The sequence below is a fragment of the Brachyhypopomus gauderio genome, unplaced genomic scaffold (assembly GCF_052324685.1).
Source record: "Brachyhypopomus gauderio isolate BG-103 unplaced genomic scaffold, BGAUD_0.2 sc101, whole genome shotgun sequence".
NCBI lineage: Eukaryota > Metazoa > Chordata > Actinopteri > Gymnotiformes > Hypopomidae > Brachyhypopomus > Brachyhypopomus gauderio.
In genome coordinates this window covers 304,894-329,717 of record NW_027506922.1, presented here as the reverse complement: position 1 = coordinate 329,717, position 24,824 = coordinate 304,894, and the positions used below count along the sequence as shown (strand labels likewise).

General features: G+C 40.3%; 1 protein-coding gene across 1 annotated transcript in view; it reads left to right on the top strand.

Moving 5' to 3' along the window:
- LOC143497148 (uncharacterized) overlaps positions 1-23,369 on the top strand; it is a 28,457-nt gene extending 5,088 nt beyond the window's left edge. Inside the window, exons 2-3 of the mRNA XM_076992949.1 lie at positions 15,786-15,845; positions 16,974-23,369. Of these exons, the coding sequence (XP_076849064.1) occupies positions 17,069-19,852 (2,784 nt within the window). The 5' untranslated portion in view covers positions 15,786-15,845; positions 16,974-17,068 and the 3' untranslated portion in view covers positions 19,853-23,369. The remainder of the gene's footprint in view (positions 1-15,785; positions 15,846-16,973) is intronic.
- The last annotated feature ends 1,455 nt before the right edge of the window (positions 23,370-24,824 follow it).

Sequence of the window (24,824 nt, the reverse complement as noted above, 5' to 3'; positions counted from 1 at the left end):
CTGTAATTGCCCTTGTTAGTAGATTCTACCCTCATTACAACCTCTAAAAGTGAGCTGTTTACCATCGAGCAGTGAAGAACATCGATATCTGGATAGTTGCTATTTTGTGCTGTTAAATCTTTATCTTTTGGTCCCTTAATATGTAGCCCATCATCAATCACACGTTCTACTGTGACTCTACATAGGAAACCTGACCATGAACATGAGCTCACGTTCCTTGTTTTTCTATTGAGTTTTGCATATCTAGTCAAAATTAACCAAACCCTCCAAACACACCTTTCACCAAACAATATGTAACTGAGATGATTGCGGCCAAACATTCTCTTCGTTTAAGGTAAGACACTACAGGTGAATAGGGTAAAAATGTCATCTAGCAATCACTATGAAACTTACCACATTGATTATTGACATTAAGAGAATTACAAGTTTTCTGAAATGTTATGTTTAAATATGCAACTTAGGCGTTATCTAATTAAATATATGTTAATTTGCATTTATTTCAAAAACAGAAATCTAAACAATGCATAAAGTCAGGTTCAAAATTCTTGTTTTGAGATTCTGAATATCTCTTTATTACTTTATAAATCAGAAAAAAAACTGTTTACTTACTCTCAATCTAATCATATAGATTAGAGCATCCCCATATGTACGTGTTGTGCTTCTATGGGGGAAAAACGTTAATTAATAAAGTACCCTGTCTTTCAATAATGTCAGTTTTACCCTACAGATTTTTTCTTTAGTGGTAGAATGGACAAAATATTAATAAAAGTGAATGAATACAATGTTTTGTGACTAAAGGTTTTAAACTCATACCTATGTTATGTAAAAGTAAAAATAAATACACCAATTAAACGTGAGGAGATGAACAGGTAGTGATATCCTATACATTTAATTTTATTGGTAAATGCAGGGTTGAGGCAGCAGGTATGACCATTTCTACCTTTAGTGAAGGTGTCTCTGCTATGATGACTGATATGGAGAGGTTGTGGCTGCAGAGCAGTCTTACTGTCAATGTAATGAAGCTGATATGATCAGATCAGTCTTACTGTCAATGTAATGAACCTGATATGATCAGATAAGTCTTACTGTCAATGTAATGAAGCTGATATGATCAGATCAGTCTTACTGTCAATGTAATGAAGCTGATATGATCAGGTCAGTCTTACTGTCAATGTAATGAACCTGATATACTCAGAATATCAAAAGCAGAGGTTGTCGCATCTGACACGTCTGCCAGTGTGAAACACAAGTGCAAACCTGAGCACAGCTAAAAAGCTGAAAAGACATCATGAGGAAATGTGTGAGGGACATACATATGGAGCAGGGATGGATGACTAGGTTGTAAACAGGACTGGGGAACTATTGTGCAGGACAGACATACAACAATCTAAGGTAAAAGTTCTACAGGTTGCAGTGTGTGCGCTGTGATTGCGTTTTATTGAAGTTAAACTTAGTCATTACATTGCTCTGTTTTGCTGTTGTTTGTCCTTTTATTGTTGGGGATGCTCTAATGATGATTAGATTGAGAGTAAGTAAACAGTTTTTTTCTGATTTATAAAGTAATAAAGAGATATTCAGAATCTCAAAACAAGAATTTTGAACCTGAGTTTATGCATTGTTTAGATTTCTGTTTTTGAAATAATGTAACGTTCTGCGTAGCGCAGAACAGGGAGATGGACACAAACGCGGAGGAGAGCGAGATTTATTCAAGGAAATTCCAGAAGCAGCATCGATATAACAGGCATGGGTCACAACGGGCAGGCAGTCCAGACATGAAACGCGAACAGACATACTCGGACAGAATAACCAAACACGACGGGGAAACACGGAACAGGCAGGAATACTTTGTAGCGGAAACAAATACTCACTACAAACAGGCAGACAAAGCACAAGGCACGGAGTAGACAAAATCACGGATACTGGACGGGGGAAATACTGGGACTTTATACATAGAAACTAACTAGGGACAGGTGATGGCAATGACACTGGGGCAACAAACAAGGAAACACGAAGACAAACGAGCAGGGTGGGACAAACAGGCAGGGAACACGGACAAAGAAGATCAAATTAATGTTTTAATTAACCTTATCAAGCAAAATATCAAAGCACAACTTAATACTCTTTGGTCGTCTTGACGTTGATTGATGTGATGATGATTTAATGAGTTGGGGTGGGGTGGAGGGGGGGGGGGGAGGAAGAGGGGGGGGGGGAGTGGGGGGGGGAGGGGGGAGGGTAGTGGGGGGGGTTGGAGGGGGAGGGGGGGAGGGGTGGTAAGGGGCGGGGTCAACTAGAGGTCAAAGTCGTAAATCACTTTTTGTCATATGCCGTACTCTACCAATATATAAGTCATCATAACACAATTTATATATCTTGACAAATTTTCTCTAATATTTTGATATTTATCCATATTTTTAATATATATATTTTTAACAAACCTTCCTTCTTGTATATTCTTGTATATCCGCAAATTCTCTTAAAAGGGCAATATGAGTGTCCTGATAAGTCATAACGAAGTCATCGAGTCTAGTCGGTCGTCGTCTCTGGAATAGAATTCTCTTGAGAGCCCACTGGCTTTTTTCCATGATCCTTTGGGTCCTATTGTCTTTTGTGAAATTCTGAAATGAAATTTGCATGCATCAATATTTCATCCATCATAATATTCCCAGTATTTAGCTAAATGCATATTTAACTTTACATGTGTTGTCTTCTTTGAAATTCTCAAAAATTTCTTTGAAAATTGCTGATAAGCAAACCCTACACCATGTCTTCCCAGGTCTCCTAAAACATTTTATGGATGTTAGATTTTACATACATGCATTTCTGAAGAAAGAATCTCAGCGTAAATCATATGTATAGTATGTGAACATTATAAATAAAAGGAAAATGTATATTATTCGTTAAAATGTTCATTGCCTTATCTGATTTTACAAGTGATTGTATGATGTATCCTACCCAGCATCAAACTTGTCCACAGAGCAAGAAGTATGTAGCCAAGTAGGGGGTGAATGTGTTGTAATAGTACACATTAGGAAGGGATGAATGTGTTGGAATAGTACACATTAGGAAGGGATGAATGTGTTGTAATAGTACACATTAGGAAGGGATGAATGTGTTGGAATAGTACACATTAGGAAGAGATGAATGTGTTGTAATAGTTCACATTAGGAAGGGATGAATGTGTTGTAATAGTACACATTAGGAAGGGATAAATGTGTTGTAATAGTACACATTAGGAAGGGATGAATGTGTTGTAATAGTACACATTAGGAAGGAATGAATGTGTTGGAATAGTACACATTAGGAAGGGATGAATGTGTTGTAATAGTACACATTAGGAAGGGATGAATGTGTTGGAATAGTTCACATTAGGAAGTGATGAATGTGTTGGAATAGTACACATTAGGAAGGGATGAATGTGTTGTAATAGTACATATTAGGAAGGGATGAATGCGTTGGAATAGTACACATTAGGAAGGGATGAATGCGTTGTAATAGTACATATTAGGAAGGGATGAATGTGTTGTAATAGTTCACATTAGGAAGGGGTGAATGTGTTGTAATAGTACACATTAGGAAGGGATGAATGTGTTGTAATAGTACACATTAGGAAGGGATGAATGTGTTGGAATAGTACACATTAGGAAGGGATGAATGTGTTGTAATAGTACACATTAGGAAGGGATAAATGTGTTGTAATAGTACACATTAGGAAGGGGTGAATGTGTTGTAATAGTACACATTAGGAAGGAATGAATGTGTTCGAATAGTACACATTAGGAAGGGATGAATGTGTTGTAATAGTACACATTAGGAAGGGATGAATGTGTTGGAATAGTTCACATTAGGAAGTGATGAATGTGTTGGAATAGTACACATTAGGAAGGGATGAATGTGTTGTAATAGTACACATTAGGAAGGGATAAATGTGTTGTAATAGTACACATTAGGAAGGGGTGAATGTGTTGTAATAGTACACATTAGGAAGGGATGAATTTGTTGTAATAGTACACATTAGGAAGGGATGAATGTGTTGGAATAGTACACATTAGGAAGGGATGAATGCGTTGTAATAGTACACATTAGGAAGGGGTGAATGTGTTGTAATAGTTCACATTAGGAAGGGATGAATGTGTTGTAATAGTACACATTAGGAAGGGATGAATGTGTTGTAATAGTACACATTAGGAAGGGATGAATTTGTTGTAATAGTACACATTAGGAAGGGATGAATGTGTTGGAATAGTACACATTAGGAAGGGATGAATGCGTTGTAATAGTACACATTAGGAAGGGGTGAATGTGTTGTAATAGTTCACATTAGGAAGGGATGAATGTGTTGTAATAGTACACATTAGGAAGGGATGAATGTGTTGTAATAGTTCACATTAGGAAGGGATGAATGTGTTGTAATAGTACACATTAGGAAGGGATGAATGTGTTGTAATAGTTCACATTAGGAAGGGATGAATGTGTTGTAATAGTACACATTAGGAAGGGATGAATGTGTTGTAATAGTACACATTAGGAAGGGGTGAATGTGTTGGAATAGTTCACATTAGGAAGGGGTGAATGTGTTGTAATAGTTCACATTAGGAAGGGATGAATGTGTTGTAATAGTACACATTAGGAAGGGATGAATGTGTTGTAATAGTTCACATTAGGAAGGGGTGAATGTGTTGTAATAGTACACATTAGGAAGGGATGAATGTGTTGGAATAGTACACATTAGGAAGGGATGAATGTGTTGGAATAGTACACATTAGGAAGGGATGAATGTGTTGGAATAGTACACATTAGGAAGGGATGAATGTGTTGGAATAGTACACATTACAGGCATGAAAATCTGTCACCTCACCGTTTTTAAGTTGAAAAGGGTGACCTACGCGAATCGACAAGGCAGAAGAGCGAACATTTACCGGTTTCAATCGTTTTCACATTTTGCGGTAAAACAAAGTTACTGCCGTTTGCTACAGTGTTGAACACTGTCAGAGCTAGCCACAAGCTCATGATAAATAGGTAGATAGATAGGCCTATTAAGTTCGCCTCAACCCGGTGTAGTTAACGGTGACATAAAAAAAAAAGTCAAAAGTCAAATTTATTTATATAGCGCTTTTCACAACACGTTGTCACAAAGCAGCTTTACAATCGTATGGGTCCACCCGTATCCAGGGTTGCCAACTCTCACGCATTGAGTGTGAGACACACGCATTTGACACACGCATTTTCCCACGCTCTCACGCCACACTTGCGATACTACCTCTGATCCACATCTATGATTCAATGAGTTACTAGTTCGCTCTGGCGCCAACCACTGGCGATCGATAGATCGCGATATAACACTTAATTTGTGTCCATTTTACGTTTGCCACCCCCCATCACATATAATCATTTGGTATTTTTTACAATACTCCCTGTTGCATCCAGGTACACTATGTCCTCCTTTTTGTTCACCTGTGGAAAATGTCAATGCTCTTCTTGGACCAGAGCATTACACCTTTTGGAAGAAGAGACACCTTTTGAAGAACTTCATGAGATGAGCCAGTTTTTTCATCTATCATTTTCTGCAGACTCAGAATTTCATTTTGATGTTTCCTCTCCTTATGTCAGAACCCCAGGAGGTGGAGCTTCATCTCTGCATCCAGACTCCAATACAGAACTCTTTGGTTTCTGCATATTTTGAAGATAAAGAGCTCTTGGGAGTATGGATACAAGCTGCTGACATATTTGTGTTTTATCTTCTGCTCTTACATGTCGCCTCTGAAGAACATATAGGCTTCACTATGCACTACAACTTCTACTTCCACAGGGTAGTGTAAGGAATGCCACCTGATCTTCCCTAACCAGCCTCACCTGCCTCTCATCACCACATCCCCTTTTCAGTCATACTTATACACCTTCCCCACCATGTCTTAGTCGCGAAGTATTGTCGACTCATGCGTACCGAGCGTTTCAACTGCCTGTTTGAACTCCCGTGTTCTGACCCTTGCTCACTCCCCAGACCTCGTCTCCTGCCCAGCCCTTCTGTACCTCCGGCAGCCATTAAGTTGAAAAGGGTGACCTACGTGAATCGTGTAGATCCAATGAGTTTTTTGTTGGGGGGGTCGGGAGATTATATGTATATATTTTAATTATCATATTGACTTAATAAGCAAACAGAGCACTTCCGAAATCGGCAATTTCAATGACAGTGGCCAGAAGTTTCCACCCAGATCCATCATAGAGGCCAAATAGCGTTTCAATCATACCAACGTTCTTCATTCATGTTATTCATTTACTGCTAAGCGGGAGAGAAGCAGGACCTAGTGCTACACCACGGACAAGTCAGAAGAGCGAACATTTACCACATCGTACATTTACCACTACATTTACCACATCGTACATTTACCACTACATTTACCACATCGTACATTTACCACTACATTTACCACATACCACATTTACCACATCGTACATTTACCACTACATTTACCAGATCATACATTTACCACTACATTTACCAGATCATACATTTACCACTACATTTACCAGATCGTACATTTACCACTACATTTACCAGATCGTACATTTACCACTACATTTACCACATCGTACATTTACCACATCGTACATTTACCAGATCGTACATTTACCACTACATTTACCACATCGTACATTTACCACATCGTACATTTACCACTACATTTACCACATACCACATTTACCACATCGTACATTTACCAATATTTGGCATCACCTGTCGCTGTACCCCCGTACACCAGCAGCCACCCCCCCGTCGCCGTATCCCCATGACGTCACATGTCAACCCCCCATCGCCGTATCCCCATGACGTCACACGTCCCGCCCCCCGGTCTTCTCAGCTTTTTATCCCCTGACCCATTTTCATGCCTGCTCCTGGATTCTGCTCTCCCGTTATGACCCTGGACCGTCCCGACCACCCCAAGAGAACATTAATGCTAGTGATTTACCTGTCGTTCTCTGTACACGTGATTTATGTAAATAAAAGCGGTATACTTCCGCAGTTGGATCCCTCTCCATCTGGTCAATACGTTACACATAGTCATTAAATGATCAATACCCTGAGCATTTAAAAAGAGGAATATTCTGATTAAACCCAATTACCTTAACCCTGTGGCCTAGTAATGCAAAACTGCAGTATGGATGTACTGACCGAATGCCTTCTGCAATAACATTTGTGCACTGCAGTCCCATAAGGTGTATTTTTTTTCTTTCTTCTAAGATTTTTCCATGCTGAATGTGGAATGAAAAAGAATGAAGGTGGTGAAGGAAGAGACTGGATGAAGAATTCCAGATTACTGTCATCACTGACATCTTCCTCTTCTTGAACATCCTCCTCCTCCTTCACATCTTCCTCCTGCACATCCTCCTCCTCCTCCTTCTCCTGCACATCTTCCTCCTCCTGCACATCTTCCTCCTCCTCCTGCACATCTTCCTCCTCCTCCTCCTCCTGCACATCTTCCTCCTGCACATCTTCATCCTCCTCCTCCTGCACATCTTCCTCCTGCACATCTTCATCCTCCTCCTCCTGCACATCTTCCTCCTCCTCCTCCTCCTCCTGCACATCTTCCTCCTCCTCCTTCACATATTCTTCCTCCTCCTTCATATCTTCCTCCTCCTCCTTCATATCTTCCTCCTCCTCCTGCACATCTTTCACCTCCTGCTGCACATCAAGTAAAACATTAACTTGTCAAATCACTGATTGTTTCAATTCATGTATGTCTACAGAGTACATAAGCATAATTACTTAATTAAAATCTTTATAGCGAGACAGACATGCCGAATTGTTCAGCAACTAAACTTTTTTAGAAGTCTAATATTTACACCATTAGAAATTTAAATACTTAAATGTATTCAACTGTAAATATTTAAAAGGCATAACTCACATTTCCTTCCTTTTTGGATCCATAATACTTGTTTTGAAGTGTTCTCAATGTTTTGGACACTGTCACTGTATGCTTATTAAATTAAAATGGAGCAAACTAATTTTGACAAGACAACATGATGCTTCGAATCAATGCAAGAATGGTTTAACCTTTGGTGACCCTGAATAGCTTACACTTGGACCAATCCAAACATTAATGTAACATACTGCAATTAGAGATGAATGTTATTTGTCTTTAGTCCATTAGTAACTGAATGTAATGCATCAAATGTACGGAAATTCTACAAAGGAAATAAATAGTGTTGCACGGTATACCGATACTAGAGTAGCATCGCGATACTTCTTGATTAAAAATGGTACAATACCCAATTTGCTTAGTATCGGTGCTATAGGACTGGGTGCGTTTATTTTTTTTAAGAGCAGTATTTCCAAAGAGTTCCACACGGGGGCAGTGTCATTGCAGTCATGGCAACCCTGTGGACACATCAAAACCGGTCTGCAAACGGTGTTTTAAAGCTGTACCAACCAAAGGAGCCAACACCTCCAACTTAGCAAAGCATCTTTCTGACAGACACGCGGATTTATTTAAAGAATTCAAAGAACGTCAGGTCAGTGATTATGATATAACAATTACATCAAGTCAGAGGAGTTTGAGTGTTTTTCTGTCAGTCTTTTTCATTATGTGGTTTAGGGCAGTGATGACTGAGTTAACTGGTATTGGACTTTTTTATATAACTACCAATGTGGCTAACTGCTAACGTTATGTTTACCCAAACTTCCATGCTGCTAAATATCAAGCGTTCACAAGTAGATCAGCACCAGTTAAACCATCATTTTAAATTGTACTGGTGATTCCAATGCCGGTGTTACACCAGATTCTGTGACCATCGAGTTTTGTGACCACAGGGGGCGCTATTTCATAGTTTCTTTTCACACACACGTGCGCTTTACGAACGCTACATAAACTACACTGATGCGCTTTCTTTTCTCGTTTTGTTGGTGTCCGCGAGCCAAAAGATGACAGATGTTTGTATTTACATTTTATCGTCTCTTAATTATATAAAGGTACTTAAACAAAAATGTTTCATTACATAATTTTACACGAAAAGAGCCAGCTTCATCGTAAGCATGCTCTGTAAGATGCTGTCATTATAAATGCTAATTCTGCCCCTTTGGATAAAATGTTTAAATATAGATTAATAAAATGTTAGGGTTATTTTATTCATTGTTTTCTGCTATTGTGGAGTCACGGTGTACTATTGATTCAGTGGGTCACATATTCTGATGGCCAGTGGAGGAGCTAGACTCTTTTTCAAGGAGTGGCCAAAGGGTGACCAAGGCTTTATCAGAGGGGTCCATATACAAATGGTGAACGAAAGGAAATGCATATTCAGGTTTGCCAAGATCGCTTGGGAAGAGATTTGAGTGTAAATTGTTGGCGAGTGTAAATTGTTTATTTGTTTAATTGTTTAATTAAGTATTATGTCACGATCGACCAATCGCCAGTGGTTAAAATGACCATTTCCAGTGGGGTGGCACTAGGGGTGGCACAGGCTCTGTTGGGGGGGCGGCATTGCCCCCCCCCCCAGCCCCCCCTTTGGCTCCACCACTGCTGATGGCTGCCATCAGAATTGGAGACCCCAGGCTCACCTGTCCATCCCATTCATGATTTCTTTTGTTGGCTACAATGGTGAGGGGATGGTCAGTCTTATTTAAGTACATTTATGTAATTAAGAGACGATAAAATGTAAGTACAAACGTCTGTCACAGAATCTGGTGTAACACCAGCATGAACATTTCTATTTCTAATAAAGGCAACTGCCATAGACGTGTATTGAGTGTTCTTAAATGGATTAGTAAATGAGATTTGGTTGCAAATATAAAGTTAATGATCAAAGAAATTCCATACACTCAAGGACACATAGGCAGAGGTGGGTAGGAACGCGTTACATTTACTCTGTTACATTTACTCAAGTAGCTTTTTGGACAAAAACGTACTTGTGAGAGTAGTTGTAATATGAAAGACTTCTACTTTTACTTGAGTAAATATGTGGTGAGAAAAACGCGATTTTTACTCCGTTACAATCGGATTTGTGCCACGCGCTACCATTACTTTAGTTTTGTAAATAATTTGTCTTTTCAGTGAGAAGACTAACCAACGTCTTGTCATCTGAGTATGTCTGACCAATGAAATGAAGCCGGTCAGTCACGTGATCACATACGCAAACTTTCTCCACCGGTAGCAAGAAAGTATGGTGACAGAAAAACCTACCGAGCATCCCTGGCCTCATACAGCCAATGTTTACATTACAAATGTGTAAAAATTTGTTATATAATGGTTCAGTGTTGTATAAAGTATTAGAGACCCATACTTGAGTAAAAGTACAAGTACTCTATCAAAAAATTGACTTGAGTAGAAGTTTAAGTGTTCTTTAAAAACTTTACTTAAGTAGAAGTAGAGAAGTATTCAGCATTTTTTGTACTTAAGTATTGCAAGTAGTTTATTAAAAAATTTATTACTCAAGTACTGAAAGTAAAAAGTACAAGTATTATGTTTTGAATTAAAGAAAGCCATCAAAGTTTGATTATCAATTGTTTTTATATATCACTTACACTATACACTACACTATAAAAATGACTGATTAGTCAGCATGAAAAGAGACACGGTTTACTGTTGCAAAAAACACAACTCAGCGTGACATCGCCTTTATGATTGCCAGCTAATGTTAAGTGAATACTGCAGCAGTCATGAACATAATTAGGTTAGTTAGCTAGGATATCTAACCTAACTAGCGCTTACTGACACAGCTAAAGCTGGTGTGTCTTCTGTGCGTTATAATTATAACTTACATTGATGTGTTTCTTCAAGTTCGAAGGTGATTTTTTGAAGGCCAATATTTCACCCTCTTTAGGGAGGCAGGGATGGCATTTCATCCTATAGGAATTTACTTTCACTCCAGCAAACACAAACACTGTCTCTAGGTAGGGCCAGGGTGGTCTCCTTCCTCACCCTCACCGCCACGATCACTCGACGTTGAAAGTGCGGAAGGTGCCAATATATGTACAATAAAACGCCAACAAGCTTATTATGCAGCAATTATGCTGCACTTCTGCTGTTACCAAATACGGTACCATCTCTTTTAATGAGATAAAAAGCGAATTATTTGGAATCATTTAGAGTATATGTGTATTTGTATAAATATCTAAATTAAGCTGAAGGTGCTGGAAAATACTGAAAAAAGACCTTCAAAGTTCCGTACAAGTGCGTGAATTCCACCTTGCAACTTCGCACACACAAAAATCGAGAGGTACACGACCGGAGCCACCAGGATTGCGTCATTTTTGCCACGCGGACCCTTTAGCAGTCAGGACGTGTCAAGTGAACCTAGATTACGAAGCTCAATTGTTCAGTGAAGGCAGCAACAGAGTAAACGAGACACGATCGGAGCATGCACAGTTTTCTCATAAGACAGCCTGATTGCTTGACCCGGTGACAGCGCCAGCTAACATATTTAAAATTGTAACGAGTAACTATACAGCACGTAAAAAATGTATCATAGTAAAAGTATTAAACTGATGGAAAATATGTAGTGAAGTAAAAGTGGAAGTAGGAGAAAAAAATAATACTCCAGTAAAGTACAGATACAGCATTTTAGTACTTAAGTACAGTAGTGAAGTAGTTCTACTTCGTTACTATACTACTCTGTAATGGTTATATAATATATTAACATGGCCATAAAGCTCTTAATTAAGTTTTTTAACGTGCTGGGAAATATAGAAATGGACCTTGAAAGTGACGTACAAGTGCTTGAATTCCACCTTGTAAAAGGTGTATGAGCCCAGCAAACATGACTTTGTTCATTGCGCTGAGGCGCGGCGCGCGCAAAGTTACAAAACTCGAGAGGTGCACGACCTCGCGAATCGACAGCGCGCGAGACCCTCACGCATGGGCGAAGTCACCGCGATTACGTCATTTTCGCCGTGCGGACCCTCGCAAGTATAAAACCAGGCTTCAGTAAGTTAGTGTCGGCTGGATTTGCCGCTCTTGCGTCTTTGTTATGTGCGCAGCTAACGTCTAGACAATCGATTGTTGTCATTTGTGAATCGATTCTGAATCGTCCACGTTGCGCATCGAGATGCATCTAACAATTGAAAATTTCCCGCACCCCTATAATGTTACATACATTTGATTTAGTTTGGTTAATTTGGCGAGTGTAAATTGTTAGTGGAGGGGAGGTGTAAATAGACACAAATTAAGTATTATATCGCGATCAATTGCCAAGTATAAACGCCTCCGCCGAGCAGAGCCTTTAAGCGCAATTTCGATTGGAGGATCTATTTTTCATTATTAATTTTTTTTGCTGATGCTGGTCCAGCGTGTCGCGTGCCAGTAATTATGCCTCGGCGTGCCCCCTGATATGCATAGATACGGGTGTACTTTTCTTAAGCACAATAACAACATTTGGGAGAAGCTTTGATGCCCCCTCAGGAACTCTTTTAGAAAATGTTTACTGTGTATTGTCTCCCCACCCCACATTGAAATGTAATTTACGCAGAGGTGGGACCAAGTCAGTGTTTTGCAAGTCTCAAGTAAGTCCAAGTCTTTATCCTCAAGTCCCGAGTCAAGTCTCAAGCAAAGACACTCAAGTCAAGTCAAGTCTCGAGTCAAGACAGGCAATAGTCAAGTCAAGTCCCAAGTCTGAAACTTGGAATTTCAAGTCCTTTCGAGTCTTTTTTTTTTTTTTACCAATGTTGTAGGTATATTTTAAATGTAAATAATAGACATGTGTTCTTTTTTAAATCTGTATTCTCCTCAAATCTTGATAAAACATGTGCAACTGAAAACACGAAGTATAAAAAAAATTAAAATTACACCTCTTTATTGCACAGTTCAATTTGTTAAACTTAGCTGCAAAAATATTCATACTTTAAACCAGGGGCGAGGCTAGGGTATTTTTAGTGGTGCTAGAGCACCACCGTGAAGTTGCTCAGCACCCCCTGGCTCAACACATTTTTTAAATATTATATTATGCAAAAACCTTGCTCTGCACCTGCGCAATACTTTGGTATTGTGCCTCTGTGAGCACTGGGGGCTGGGCACCCCTAAAGACCAGATCCTAAAATCGCCCCTGCTTTAAACTACAATTTTCCAGAAATAAATATTCTGTGAAAAAGTCATAAGTAGAACTCCATGTTCAAATAAAAAGTGCTGATATTTTCACAGTACAATACAAAGAACCATAACAGCATTTTTCCCTCTCTTCTCTTATCTGGTTTCTTGGAGAACATGTGTGTCCATGTGTGAGTGACACAAGACAAACAAATATAAGAACTGAACAATTAACAGGAATCTGCAACTTTAGACATTTCAGTAAACTATTCTGCATTGCATTTGCTGGCCAAAAGTCTGTATGTCATCATTGTGCACGATGAATGATGTCCCCATAGCTGAAAACTCGCTCCACTTTTGTCAATATATTTTTTTCTCGACGTAGATGTCTTCAAATACACAATCCATGCTGAGATAGAACTGGATATTATGATGGTGACAGAGAGAGGCTCTCTTCCCCGAGTTCAGATACAGAACCCAGGGTTGCCAACCCTCACGCACTGAGCATGAGACACACGCATTTGACCGTCTTCACACGCTCTCACGCCAGACATCCGATTTCTCACGCCGGAAAAAATCTAGTTTATTTACCTCTGATCCACATCTATGATTCAATGAGTTACTAGTTCGCTCTGGCACCAACCACTGGCGATCGATCGATCGCGATATAATACTTAATTTGTGTCCATTTTACACCCCGCCCGGTAAAAATTTACGTTCGCCAATCCCCCATTTGATTGGTTGTGCTGCAGCTCATGCACGCACACACACACACACACACGTACAGAGTGTGGAAAAGCAGAGGACCGGTCTGCGTCAGAAGGACGGAAATGAAATTAATGGGGCGCACTTTATAAATATTAATATGCGTTTTAAAATTTAGATTTGGGGTAAAAAAAAATCAAGTCTTTGCAAGTAAACAGGTTCAAGTCCAATTCAAGTCCCAAGTTATTGGTGGTCAAGTCAAAGTCTTAATATTAATGACTCGAGTCTGACTCGAGTCCAAGTCATGTGACTCGAGTCCCCACCTCTGAATTTACGCCCTTGAATTCTGATTATTTTCCCATTGTTAATCGGTTTCTCTTTTTGTAAGTATCCATTGCACGGTAGAAAATTATCTCTAAAGGAATCTAGTCTTGTAAATAGTCACCCTGCAAGATCCGTTGTCTTTTTCAAATCAGTATTCTTACCATTCATCTATGTTTCAGAGCAAACAAAATAAATGACGGCAATAACATGTATTATTTGAAGCTTGCATGTTAATGTTGTGACCCTGAGTTCATGTAGTCTTGGTGAAGGTCGTAGTGATCTGTGGGATGTTAATGTTGTGACCCTGAGTTCATGTAGTCTTGGTGAAGGTCGTAGTGATCTGTGGGATCAGCATTTGAGTTTTCAACCCATCTGTCATTTTCTCCAGTTGTTTGTACATTGTTATTTATCAGTGACAGCCAATATGAGATCAAATGTACATTTTACTAAAACGTTATGTTGGTGTTTATAGGAAGCTGTGCTTTAGTGCAGGCATGTTCAAAATCCAGACCGGCGGACAATATGCGGCCTGCCAGCACAGTATAAAATGCCCTTGTACAAAAAAGCTATTTTATATTTCACCAGAAGATGGAAGTAGATCTCGCCTATACTGTAGATCTTGAACACCATTTACCAGACCCTCCAGAAAGTCGCGATGTTGCAATTTGCAACTTCAACGCAACTTCAAGCAAACCCCGCGAATTCAGGGCGGTGTTGCAACTTCAGCCAATCAACGCAACTTTCCCGCAAATTTGACCGACAAACTCCCGCCTTACTTCCGTATATACGTTCAAGAGGAGCAGACTGAAAGCAGACTGAAAGCAGCATGAGCGACGAAAATAACGGCAAAAAGATCGGGAAAAGCAGTATCCCGGTACACTACATGAAAGCGGGGATAAACTGTCCAGATCCGACCCACAAACTGATTATCTATGGCCCCCTGGATGATATTTAATTACTATTAGAACCGGCCCGCAGGCCACAGCCGCCCGATGGTGTTTTGCACGCACAAACACTACATTCCCCGCGAAGTCACTGCAGCGCACGCAAGCAGCGAGGGTCTGAGATAAAGTTTATAAGTTTAAACTTTAAACTGAGATAAAGTTTAAAGTCAGAGATAAAGTTTATTTATCTCTGATCCATATCTATGAGTTACTAGTTTGCTCTGGCGCCAACCACTGGCGATCTATCTCGATATAATACTTAATTTGTGTCCATTTTACAGGCCGCCCGGTAACAACTTACGTTCGCTAACCCCGCCCCCCCCCCCCCGTCAACAATTAATGTTCGCCACCCTCTCCAGGTTCAAATCTCACTTCAAGCGATCTTGAAAAGTTGGCAACCCTGATTAAATAGGTAAATAGATAATTAAAATAGACTACTAAATAGAGGAAACCATACAACATTTACTCCCTATTGTAATGTACTCACAAAAAAGCAAAAACACACCGCAACTTCCATCACAATTTTTTTGAAAAACACCCGCAACATCAAACATTTTGGCCCGCAACAATCACAAAAAAGGCCCGCGAAATCCTGGTGGGACTGATTTACAGCTTTTACAGATACGCTGTAAAAATGACATGGCATTTAATAAGAAATGGCACAGAGATCTACGTTGAGAAAGAGTTCGAATAAAGTAGATGTGTTAGATCTACACCACATATTCATGTTTTACTTTTAATGTCAATTTTAATAAATGTGAAGTGTGGAAATTAAAATTTTTTTCATTCTAATCATTTTCAGTCCAACAGAAATGTTGAAGAAGTTGTCTTAACAGTGAGACATTTGAGATCTTCTGAAGAGGTGAGTTATATTTTAAACCTGCGACTGATAAATTTCTCAGTATAATCCAGATAAATAAGCAACAGTTTAAAGCACACACAGCCTACAGGTAGCCTATAGGCCCAATTGTACCTTTTGGATTTGGATACATAATGCAGCCTTTGTTGTTTTTGGGTCTTTGAACAGACTCCCAATCTCATTATACACACACAGGCTGGGTTATACATCCTTTAACACAGTATTAACACAGTATCTCCCAATCTCATTACACACACAGGTTGGGTTATACATCCTTTTACACAGTATTATCACAGTATCTCCCAATCTCATTATACCCACATAGACAGAGTTATAGACCCTTCTGAACAGGACAGTAACTCTGCTATGGAGTTATAATGCTGCCAAAACATTATAAACAAACAGAACATATTCTGCAAATATACTATTTGCAAGCAAACGTAACGTGATTTTCAAATGAAAACCATGACTTACAAATACATAATTTGATAGTTGTAAATTCATATGTGACTTTCAAGCAAATGCACAGCAACTTTCTAATACATCACACTACACGTACAAATATGTACGTACAAAAAAAATCCTTTGTGGATCATGTGACTTTTTGCACACTTTTAGCAGAAGTGCTTTCTAAAGAGGCCAACATAATTTTTACCTTCAATCTACCTGGAAACATGGCACAATCAGTAATCGTGTGCACAGGTGAATTTTCTGTGATATGTTGGTGCTGCCCATAGATTAATTCTCTGATGCACAATAATTTAAAAGATCAAATCACACTGCTGGAACTCATAAGGAGCTTCAACAGACCAAAGCAGCTCTGCAGCACCATGAGAGAGAAAGGAAGGAAAAGAACAACTTTGAATATAAAGTTGATGAACCATACAAAATAAAAGTCCCTATAGACTGTCACATAGAGTGGCACTGAACCAGAGAGAGACACGTAATCACAACATAGACAAGTGTTTTCATTTTAGTGAAGTAATGAAGCCTAGCACTTTCTCCTGATGGTCTTTAAAATGAATGTCTTTAGAATTAATGTCTTTAGCGTTATGCAGAACCCAAACGGTTCTTTGTCATGACTGTTTCATCTTCATCTCACAATGAATTTACAATGTCTTTTTCCTCTAGGAATTAATGCTGTACACTTTCCTCAACACGTAAACTTTACCTACATAAACACATTTATCTGTGAGGAGTATGTCAGACTGCTGAAATCAGTAAACATGGAAAAGGAGAAAAGCTACAACTGCTTAAAGTGTGGAAAGAGTTTTACAAAACACAGTAATCTCCAGAAACACCAGCGCATTCACACAAGAGAGAAGCCATATCACTGCTCAGAGTGTGGGAAGAGTTTTACTACACAAAGAAATCTCAACGAACACCAGCAAATTCACACAGGAGAGAAGCCATATCACTGCTCAGAGTGTGGGAAGAGTTTTACTACACAGAGTAGTCTTCAACTGCACCAGCGCATTCACACAGGAGAGAAGCCATATCACTGCTCAGAGTGTGGGAAGAGTTTTACTAGACGGAGTAGTCTTCAACTGCACCAGCGCATTCACACAGGAGAGAAGCCATATCACTGCTTAGAGTGTGGGAAGAGTTTTATTAAACACAGTCATCTCAATGAACATCAGCGCATTCACACAGGAGAGAAGCCATATCACTGCACAGAGTGTGGGAAGAGTTTTACTAGACAGAATAGTCTTCAACGGCACCAGCGGATTCACACAGGAGTGAAGCCATATGACTGCTCAGTGTGTGGGAAGAGTTTTACTCAACAGAGTAATCTTCAACTGCACCAGCGCATTCACACAGGAGAGAAGCCATATCACTGCTCAGAGTGTGGGAAGAGTTTTACTACACAGAGTAGTCTTCAACTGCACCAGCGCATTCACACAGGAGAGAAGCCATATCACTGCTCAGAGTGTGGGAAGAGTTTTACTACACAGGAAAATCTCAACGTACACCAGCACATTCACACAGGAGAGAAGCCATATTACTGCTCAGAGTGTGGGAAGAGTTTTACTAGACAGAATAGTCTTCAACAGCACCAGCGCATTCACACAGGAGAGAAGCCATATGACTGCTCAGAGTGTGGGAAGAGTTTTACTACACAGAGAAGTCTTCAACTACACCAGCGCATTCACACAGGAGAGAAGCCATATCACTGCTCAGAGTGTGGGAAGAGTTTTACTAGACAGAGTAGTCTTCAACTGCACCAGCGCATTCACACAGGAGAGAAGCCATATCACTGCTCAGAGTGTGGGAAGAGTTTTACTAAACACCGTCATCTCCAGCAACACGAGCGCATTCACACAGGAGCGAAGCCATATCACTGCTCAGAGTGTGGGAAGAGTTTTACTAGACAAAATAGTCTCAACGAACACCAGCTCATTCACACAGGAGAGAAGCCATATCACTGCTCAGAGTGTGGGAAGAGTTTTACTACACAAAGAAATCTCAACGAACACCAGCGAATTCACACAGGAGAGAAGCCATATCACTGCTCAGAGTGTGGGAAGAGTTTTACTAGACAGAAAAGTCTTCCACGGCACCAGCGCATTCACACAGGAGTGAAGCCATATCACTGCTCAGAGTGTGGGAAGAGTTTTACTCGACAGAGTCATCTCAATGAACACCAGCGCATTCACACAGGAGAGAAGCCATATTACTGCTCAGAGTGTGGGAAGAGTTTTACTACACAGAGAAGTGTTCAACTGCACCAGCGCATTCACACAGGAGAGAAGCCATATCACTGCCCAGAGTGTGGGAAGAGTTTTACTACACAAAGAAATCTCAACGAACACCAGCGAATTCACACAGGAGAGAAGCTATATCACTGCTCAGAGTGTGGGAAGAGTTTTACTACACAGGGAAGTCTTCAACTACACCAGCGCATTCACACAGGAGAGAAGCCATATCACTGCTCAGAGTGTGGGAAGAGTTTTACTACACAGGGAAGTCTTCAACTACACCAGCGCATTCACACAGGAGAGAAGCCATATCACTGCTCAGAGTGTGGGAAGAGTTTTACTACACAGGGAAGTCTTCAACTACACCAGCGCATTCACACAGGAGAAAAGCCATATCAGTGCTCAGAGTGTGGGAAGAGTTTTACTACACAGGGAAGTCTTCAACTACACCAGCGCATTCACACAGGAGAGAAGCCATATCACTGCTCAGAGTGTGGGAAGAGTTTTACTACACAGGGAAGTCTTCAACTACACCAGCGCATTCACACAGGAGAGAAGCCATATCACTGCTCAGAGTGTGGGAAGAGTTTTACTACACAGGGAAGTCTTCAACTACACCAGCGCATTCACACAGGAGAGAAGCCATATCACTGCTCAGAGTGTGGGAAGAGTTTTACTACACAGGGAAGTCTTCAACTACACCAGCGCATTCACACAGGAGAGAAGCCATATCACTGCTTAGAGTGTGGGAAGAGTTTTACTACACAGGGAAGTCTTCAACTGCACCAGCGCATTCACACAGGAGAGAAGCCATATCACTGCTCAGTGTGTGGGAAGAGTTTTACTACACAGAGTCATCTCAACGTACACCAGCGCATTCACACAGGAGAGAAGCCATATCACTGCTCAGAGTGTGGGAAGAGTTTTACTACACAGGGAAGTCTTCAACTACACCAGCGCATTCACACAGGAGAGAAGCCACATCACTGCTCAGAGTGTGGGAAGAGTTTTACTAGACAGAGTAGTCTTCAACTGCACCAGCGCATTCACACAGGAGAGAAGCCATATCACTGCTCAGAGTGTGGGAAGAGTTTTATTAAACACAGTCATCTCAATGAACACCAGCGCATTCACACAGGAGAGAAGCCATATCACTGCTCAGAGTGTGGGAAGAGTTTTACTAGGCAGAGTAGTCTTCAACGGCACCAGCGCATTCACACAGGAGATCAAACAAAATACACACAGGAGAGTTTCAGAGCAAATAAAATAAATGACGGGAATAACATGTATTATTTGAAGCTTGCATGTTAATGTTGTGACCCTGAGTGCATGTAGTCTTGGTGAAGGTCGTAGTGATCTGTGGGATGTTAATGTTGTGACCCTGAGTTCATGTAGTCTTGGTAAAGGTCGTAGTGATCTGTGGGATCAGCATTTGAGTTTTCAACCCATCTGTCATTTTCTCCAGTTGTTTATACATTGTTATTTATCAGTGACAGACAATATGAGATCAAATAAACATTTTACTAAAACGTTATGTTGGTGTTTATGGGAAACTATGCTATACTGCTCAGTGTGGGGAAGTCCGATGCTTCTAGCTCCAGTTCTAGCTAACTGTACATTTTCTGTAGTGCACTAATACTGCACTGTATTAGTACAGAATGACGCAGGCTGGACTACATGTGATCTGCAATAAACAGTAGTGGGAGACACTGAGCACAGACGTTTGAACGTTTCCTCATCAGTCTGAATGATTTTAGTTTCCTTATGTTTTCATTCTCCATGGCCAGCAGGCTAACTGGAGTATTCACATGCATCAGTGTCCCTGCTTGGTTAAGAATGATGTCAGTTTGTTAGTGTAAATGTGGATCGGCAAATAAGAGATAGTAGTTGGTAACTGGAACATGACAAACATTACTGGATAACAATACAGTGGTGAATATATACGAAAAGCCACATATACAAATATGCCCCGTACCCCCAAAAATGTTTTGGTACCTCTGGGGATTCTAGGGGTGCCACCAGGGGCACATGAGCCGTAACAGGTCCTATTGAGCACTGTATTGATGTAGAGTCTTGTTAGCAGGTCGGTGCTGCATTGTACAGCCACAGACACTCGTCCGCTGGTCTTTGATGTACACTGTACCGCTACAGATTTGGAGCAGCGAACTGTAGGCTTGTACTGAACAGCCATATTAACGTCCTGCTGCTCTGTCCTTGTAGCAGGTCTCTTAGTAGTTGGGGCTGTGGTAACCTTCTTGGGAACTGGTGCCAGTGCTGAGACTTCCTCTCTGAGTGCTCTGGAAAATGAACTACCTCGGGAGCAGAGAATGCACCAAATTCAAAATCATCAACAGTGGATCCACTCTTGCCAAATCGTGCTCTAAGAAGTTCAAAAACCCATCGAGGGTGTTAATTTCCTCTCTCGGATGAGACAAGGACAAAAAAAAAATTGTCTGCTCTGGAGAATGAACCCCTTCAAATTATCCTTCTCATTGAACTCGTGGGAGGGACAAATCGAGGAGGGTAGCTCAAACGGTTCACCATCCTTAACCTGTTTAATCAAATCCTCAGACAAGATACGTATTGGAAGATAACCGTAATCCTCTTCCTGATAATGCCTCACCTCGTAAAGCTCCCTCACTGTCCTTTAATGGTGGATTATTCTGTGACGTGGTGGGTGTTGCTCAATCACGAAGCAAACACAGTCTCTGAGGTGATTGGTTTTTTAACAAATGTGTTTTACTTTGAACATACAGGGTTGCACACAAATTGACAGTAGACACAAACAACACGAACACAATGAGGCATGATAACAGAACTAACAGGCTAACAGATATGACCAACTAATCATTAGACATAAAGACAAGACAACTAGTGATGTCAAGCTCGAAACGCAAAATTGAACTGAATCGATTAATTTGAATCACGGTGTTCCGAAACACTGTTTCGAAGTCCGTATTAAAAGGGGAAAGTCACGTGACTGTTCCAAAAACAGGTTTTGTTATGTCATGCAGTTTCGAAGCGTTTCCCGCATTTTAGTCCGCACTTAAGTTCAAGCAGCTGGTCTGAGATCAGAATGTTTACTAATTACTTGTAATCAGTTGTGATTACAACAGATTACTTGTAATGTTTAATAAATAAAAGATTACACAAGCATTTCCCTACCTTGCAATGTAAAATTAATAATGTCTTAATGAAAAATACATCTTAATGACATAATTAAAACAACCCTGTTTTCATGACTAAAATTTATTTAGGAACATAATATACTAGGGGTGGGAATCGTTTACTATCTCACGATTCGATTCCGATTTTGAGGGCCACAATTCAATTCAAAATCGATTTTCGATTCAAAACGATTTTCGATAAAAAAAACGATTTGATTTATAAAAATTTCTGCTTAAGTCTATAAAATCTGCATGATCTACTACAGTCTGCTTTGCAAGACAGAATGACAAATACAGAAAATAAAGTGTCTTTCACATTTAATTAACAAAAATAATGTGCTTTGGTAAAATAAAATGCTTTTTGTTGTTACCAAAATTCTTGAGCTTCATTTTACAAGCTGTCAGGGCTGGCTCGGATGCTGTTCCCCCAGCCGTGGCTAGGGGCACCAGAGTCAGTCCCAGACTATATTGGCGTAACTGTACGTTCTCAGCCAGTCTCTGATTTCTCTGTGATTGCTTCTCGTTTGAAGGTGTCTCGCCACCTCTCTGTTATGCTTTTTCTTTACTTATCCGAGTATCTATCTCCTGCGTCGCTTCCTGACTTATCTCAAGTTTTCCCAATCCTGCATTTCTTCCTATCCGTTTTGCCTTTATTTTTGTGAAGGGTTTTATTTTGCTGTGGCGTTTTTTGCCAATTACTTCTTCTGGTGTCCTTGGTTTCGTTTTCGCATTGCATTTATCCGCGCTGTTTTTTAGTTACTGTTGTTGTTTTGTTTCTTTCTCCCATCTCACTACGGTTAACTGTTATTTTTCCCGTGTTGTATTTTGCACATTGTTTTTTGTTTCTATTTGCTCCATGCCCTCATGGTTTTGGTTTCTATTCTCTTGCGTGTTAAGTCTCCCGTGTTGTTTTGTTTGTTCGTTCTGGGTCGCTGTGCGCGTTTCCCTCTCGCTAATACATGTGACGAGTGTCAAATGTATTGCTTTTGCGAGCCAGCACTTGGGTCCACCCTTCTCTATATTATTTCACGCTGTGCGTACGTTCCCGTGCTCACCGCGTTACACACGCCTTGCACAAGTGCTACATACATTGTGTCCAGTTCGGTCTTCCCTGGCATTCGTAAATACCAAAATGAACCCATATTTTTGCCTTAAATGTAGAGAAAACAGAAACAGATTAGATTAAATTTAACTTTTTTAATCCCAGAGGGAAAGTCGGTTATATAAATATAGAAAGATTAACTGAATCTGACGTCCAAAACACAACAGACTGCACCACAAACGATCACCATAATTTTTACTTTCACAATAAGTTTCACTATAATATTCACCATCACCTTACAATAACCCAGATGATTAAATACCAGAACTAAATGAGACACAGCTGAAGGGGAAGTAACACTGGGCATGACTGAACAGACTAAAAAGTGATACATGATTGACAGGGAGGCGGGGCTAAACATGACACCCTCCTTAAAATCTCAGCATCACCTCTATTCCGTGACCTACAGAAAGCATGGACTACACTTGCTTGCAAAGTGAACATACAAGTTACTGTGTGTTTTGGATTCCTGTAAAAATATTAGGCCTGAAATTTCAATGTGTTTCAATAATTTAACTAGTTTTGAATGTGACGAAAGCTGATGTGAAATGTGCATAAATGTTTTAACTGGGACTCCATGGAAACCATAGTGGTGTTTTTGACTCTTCTGAAAGTCTGTAAATGCTCTAGAGACAGATTAAAAGCAATACTACACAAACAGACCTTTTAGTGTTTTGTTTTTTCTTTAGTTTGTTACACTCGCATCACACTTGAATGTCTTGAACATATAACAATCGAAACATTACTTGGTAGCAACTGAAAATAAATACCACTTTGCATTTATACAGTATGAATTACACTGTATTGTGAATGCATTATGATACTTCCCCTAGCTATATCTCCAATAGCCTACATTGACTTTACATTCCATCTATTTAAAGAAAGTGGTCAAATGTTGGATGAGTACAGATCATCACACCAGGACCAGGTACTTTATTACTTTTCTGAGTGAGAATAATGCTGCAAACCTGATGGAAAAAATGCTGAGATAACCAAACAGATCTGACACACTCACACTTCCTCCACAAATATCAGTCAGTTGGGGAAAGAGGAACAGGGACGTCCACTCTCTTCCAGGGTCTTGCTGGGTGTCCCATATGAAGACAGAATGTGATGGGAGATCACAGAGATGAAAGAAAACACAACTGAGTCTCAGACATGAAGAATTTAAGGCATTTTCCCCACTGTTTCCAAATGTTTATCTGAAGTGACAAACCCAGATGTGTATCATCACTATGTTGCTGAAACAATGTGCTTACTGCAATTTGGATGCTTATAATTACTTTCTCAGTGGAAAAGTTGGGAATATTTGTTCCTATAGTGCAGAGGGCATCAGAATTGTATATGGTGAAGTTGGAGAAACCTGCCAAACATGTCACTATTTCTAAAACACACTGTTTATTAAGGAGTGGGGGGTTGTTTTGTTAAACTCTATATTTAATCATATATTTTCTATGGTTTAAATATCGCTCTGCTTTGCTCTTTCTTGACCACGATGCACTTAGGCTTCAAGTTCAAGTCAAAGTCAAATTTATTTATATAGAGCTTTTCACAACACACGTTGTCACAAAGCAGATTTACAATCGTTTGGGTCCAGATCCCTAATGAGCAAGCCAAAGGCGACAATGGCGAGCAAAAACTCCCTATGATGGTGGGGATTAGGAAGAAACCTCAGGTGGACCAAGACTCAAAAGGGAACCCATCCTCCATTGGGCGGCCCGTTAGCACAAGTTCATGGTCGCAGGGTGGTTCCACAGTTCTACAGTCAAGGCTCCTGTTCTTCGGCCAAGTAGCCACAGTTCCCTCGGTGCAGGCGATGGGCCTCAGGCAGGAGCCAGCACCAACACGACCCCCAACGGCAACGGCACATCCAACCCCGGCATTAGCATATCCACCGGCAAGCCAGACCATCCCCCAGGTGCCTGCAGGTGCCTGTATCTAGGGGTGTATTCAACTAAGGATTTTCATAGTCAAATCTGATTCGTCAGCTTTTCCCTTTAGTCGACTAATAGTC